Source organism: Trichosurus vulpecula, chromosome 2 (assembly GCF_011100635.1).
Source record: "Trichosurus vulpecula isolate mTriVul1 chromosome 2, mTriVul1.pri, whole genome shotgun sequence".
Taxonomy (NCBI): Eukaryota; Metazoa; Chordata; class Mammalia; order Diprotodontia; family Phalangeridae; genus Trichosurus; species Trichosurus vulpecula.
The window spans coordinates 7,451,089-7,455,299 of record NC_050574.1 but is presented as its reverse complement, the minus strand read 5'-3'; the positions used below and the strand labels follow the sequence as shown (position 1 = coordinate 7,455,299).

Here is a 4,211-nt window from a genome sequence, read left to right as displayed (position 1 = left end):
ATGTGAAAATATGTTTAATGGGAATGTATATGTAGAGTCTATATCACATTACAGGCTGTCTTGGGGAAGAAGAGGGGAGGGAGCTGCAGAAAATTTAAAACTTATGGAAGTGAATGTTGAAAACTAAAAATAAATTAACTGATAAAAAAATAAAAAGCATGAGAGCAAAAAAAAAAAGAAAAACCATTACATATATAGGGTTTTAGGCACAGGATGGAATTTGGTTATGTTTAATGAGGTCTCTTTTGGTGGGACATCTAATGAAGTCTGTGCTGCAGCAAGAGGCCTTCCCTTGGTAATTAGATCCATAAGTTTTATCTCTAGCATGATTTCGCCAATGTACAGACAAGTAGGAGCTCTAGGGGAAGCCCTTTCCACATCATCCATTGCCTTAATCCACATTGATTCCAGTAGGAATAAGGTTATCTACTGATCAGTCTATTCTAGAGAAAAGCTTGGCCCCCATGAGCCCATTTGTAAGGCTTCTCTCTACAGCGAATCCTCTGATAGAAAGTAAGAAATGATCTCTAGCTTAAAGCCTTCCCATACTGAGCCCATAGGAAACTGCTCCCCAGAATGGTTTCTCTGCTCCTGAAGAAGCTCTGAACTCCATCTGAATGCCTTTCCTTCTTCCTGACAATGATCAGAGTTCTCTGTCATATGAATTCTGAGATGAGAAATAGGAGATGACTGTTGCCTGAAGGCATCACCACCTTGATTATATTTATAAGGTTTCTCCCAAGTGTGGAAGCTCTTGTTACATATGTCAGGAGTGGTAATTAAAAGCTCTGCCACATTCATGACACTCATGAGGTTTGTCTCCAATGGGGATTTTCTGATGTTTAGCAAACTCTGAGCTCAGTGTAAGATCATTCCACATCGATTACATTCATAAGACTTCTCTTCAGTATCAATTTTTTGATATATAACAATACTGGAGCTCTGTGTGCAAGACTCTCCAGACCGATTATATTCAAGAAGTCTCTCCAGTGCGGATTTTCTGATCAGTAACAAAATTGGAGGAGTATCTAAAAATCTTTCCACACTGATTATAGCCATAAGGCTTCTCTCTAGTAGAGATTCTCTGATGTGCAGCAAGAATGCACCTGTGTGAAATCCTTTCCCAACTGATTACATTCAAAAGACTTCCATCCAGTGCGTATTATCTGATGTACAGCAAGATAATGGCTCATTATGAAAGCCTTTCCACACTGATTTCATTCATAAGGTTTCTCTCCAGTGTGGATTCTCTGATGTAAAACAAGAGTGTAGGGAAATTTGAATGCCTTTCCACACTGATTACATAGATAAGGCTTTGCTCCAGGGTGAATTCTCTGATGTGCAGTAAGATGACTCTTCTGTCTGAAAGCCTTTCCGCATTGATTACATTCAAAAGGTTTCTCTCCACTGTGAATTCTCTGATGGGCAGCAAGTCCCTGCCTCCTTGTGAAACCCTTTCCACACTGATTACATTGGTAAGGCTTCTCTCCAGTGTGGATTCTCTGATGTGCAACAAAATTGCCACTGTCGGTGAAAGCCTTTCCACAGTGATTACATTCATAAGGTTTCTCCCCACTGTGGATTCTCTGATGTACAGCAAGTTGGGATCTCGTTCTGAAAGCCTTTCCGCACTGATTACATTCAAAAGGTTTCTCTCCACTGTGGATTCTCTGATGTGCAGCAAGACTGGAGCTCTGTGTGAAAGTCTTTCCACACTGAATACATTCATAAGGTTTCTCTCCAGTGTGGATTCTCTGAGGGCCAATAAGGAGAGATCTATAGCAGAAAGCCTTTCCACATTCATGACATTCATAAAACTTCTCCCCAGTATGAATCTTATGAGATCTATGAAGATTTAAGTTGCAACCAAAGGCCTTCCCACAGTGAGGACATGCGTAACTTTTCATTCCAGGGAGAAATCTAGGCTTGCAAGAAAGGGATGACTGATGGGATGAGGTTGCTTCACATTCATTATATTCATTGGGCTCCTTTCCAATGGGAATTTGCTGATGAGTAATGAGCTTAGAATTCTGACTCAAGGCCTTCTCACCTTTATTACTTACAGAAAACATTTCTCCAGTGTCACTCTTCTGATGTCTCATGAGGTCTGAACGCCAGTTCCAGGCCATTTCCCCTTGATTACCTGGATACACTGGCATTTCAGGAGCCTTCTCCTGGGACTGAACAAGCTCTACATGTTCGATAATGCATTTGCTGTATTCACTATCCTGAGCGTAGTCATTCCCTGAGGTCATTTTCTTACAGTGATTTAAGATAGAAGTCTGTCTGAATCTCTTTCCAATTTCATCAAATTCACAGTCACTCTTTGGATTTTTATCAAACCTGATATTAGAATCATGGATTTCTCTCAACTTGAAGTCCCAGACACCATCACTCATGAATCTTTGCAGGTCATGTTTTTCCAGAAAAATTCCAAGATTTCTAGTCACCTCATTTACTTCAAACCTGGTCTCTACATCTGAAGAAAACAAACAATCAAATACATATTCACCAAAATATATGCACACATAACGATATGCAATAGCAAAATTTGCTTGAGACTTATGTGGCTCATGACGTTCTCATCACCAGCCTAAATCCAACAAAACTTTGTGTAGTCTTGAAGCAAACATTGGCATTAAACAGACTGTATCCTTGTAAGGAGACAAGACAGACAGGCTGTGGGATTGACAAAGGAGGTGTACACCCCAGAGTGCTAGATCCATCAGAAACTCACTCATTCCAAGCTAAACACTCACATTCAACAAAAGCGGCAGCCACAAGGTAAGATGGCTACCAGATGTAATCTCAACAGACAAGAATGATTCCTCATGGAAGAACATTTTGTTACTGACTTGGAGAGAAAACTGAGCCAACACAGGGTTTGCAGTATTCCTGCAGGAAAAGAAGTGAGAGGCTTTCAAAGACTTCTTATACATCCACACATTTACTCATCTAGGCCAGAACACTTGTAAACATCCAAACTGGTTTGATGAAAATGATGGGGAACTGTAAAACCTAATAAAGAAATAATGAAAACTCTACCGGGCCTATGAGTCCCTGGGTTTGTTTTCACAGCTGTACTCCCAGGAATTACATACTGTCTAGAGTTATTTTCAATGGGGTAACTCTTACTATCTCTCCCTGCAGAGTTTTGTTGGTGATATATAGGAATGGTGATGATTTATGTGGGTTTAAATTACACCCTGCTACTTTGCTAAAATTATTAACTGCTTTAATAAACTTTCTGATTGAGTCTTTGGGATTTCCCAAGCATATCCTCATATCATCTACCAAAAAAAGTGAGTTTTATTACCTCCTTCCCTATTCTGATTACTTCTGTTTCTTCTCCTATTGTTATTGTTAGTATTTCCAATACAATATTGAATAGTATAGGTGACAGTGGGCATCCTTGTTTCACACTTGATCTTACTGGGAAGGCATCCACCTTATCCCCAGTACAAATAACGCTTGCTGATGTGGTTAAGTAAATGCATTTTCCATCAATCTAAGGAAAAATCTATAAATACCTATATTTTCAAGCACTTTTAATAGAAATGAATACTATATTTGATCAAAGGCTCATTCTTCAACCACTGATACAACCATGCTTTTTTTGTTACTTACTACTGACATGATCAATTATGGAATAATTTTCTGTAAGTTCAAGCATCCCTCAATTCCCTGTAGAAATCCAAATTGGGCTCAGTATGCAATCTTTGGAATCCACTCTGATTATTCCCAAGCTAGTACTTTATTCAGGATTTTTGCATCCATATACATTCATAAAACTGGTCTATCATTTTCCTTCCCTTTTTTATTCTGTCTGGTGTGGCTATCAGTACCATATTTGATTCATAAAAGGAATTTGTAGTACCCCTTCTTTGCCTATTTTTCTAAATCATTAATATTGGAATTAGATGATCTTTAATGTTTGGTAAAATCCTCTTTCAAATCCATCTGCTCCTGATGCTTTTTTCTCAGGAAGCTCATTTATGGCCTGTTTAATTTCTTTTTCTAAAATAGGTTTCCTTATTCTATCCCATGACAATAAGGTTCCAGCACAACCTGCTCTCACTCCCACCTAATTCCAAGAGAATTAATTTCCATGGGATAATTACTCCATTTTACTCTCCTTAAGTTTATTTTATTTTTTTACCTCTTAAAACACCTTTTCATGTGCAACATATCCTCCTTTTGGTGTAACTCCT

General features: G+C 38.6%; 1 protein-coding gene across 1 annotated transcript; it reads right to left on the bottom strand.

Annotated features, from left to right (window-relative positions):
- Positions 1–1,217: 1,217 nt before the first annotated feature.
- Positions 1,218–2,399, bottom strand: LOC118836177 (zinc finger protein 239-like). Its single transcript, XM_036743538.1, has one exon. It carries the CDS (start codon positions 2,397–2,399, stop codon positions 1,218–1,220), a length of 1,182 nt encoding a protein of 393 aa, XP_036599433.1.
- Between the last annotated feature and the right edge of the window lie 1,812 nt (positions 2,400–4,211).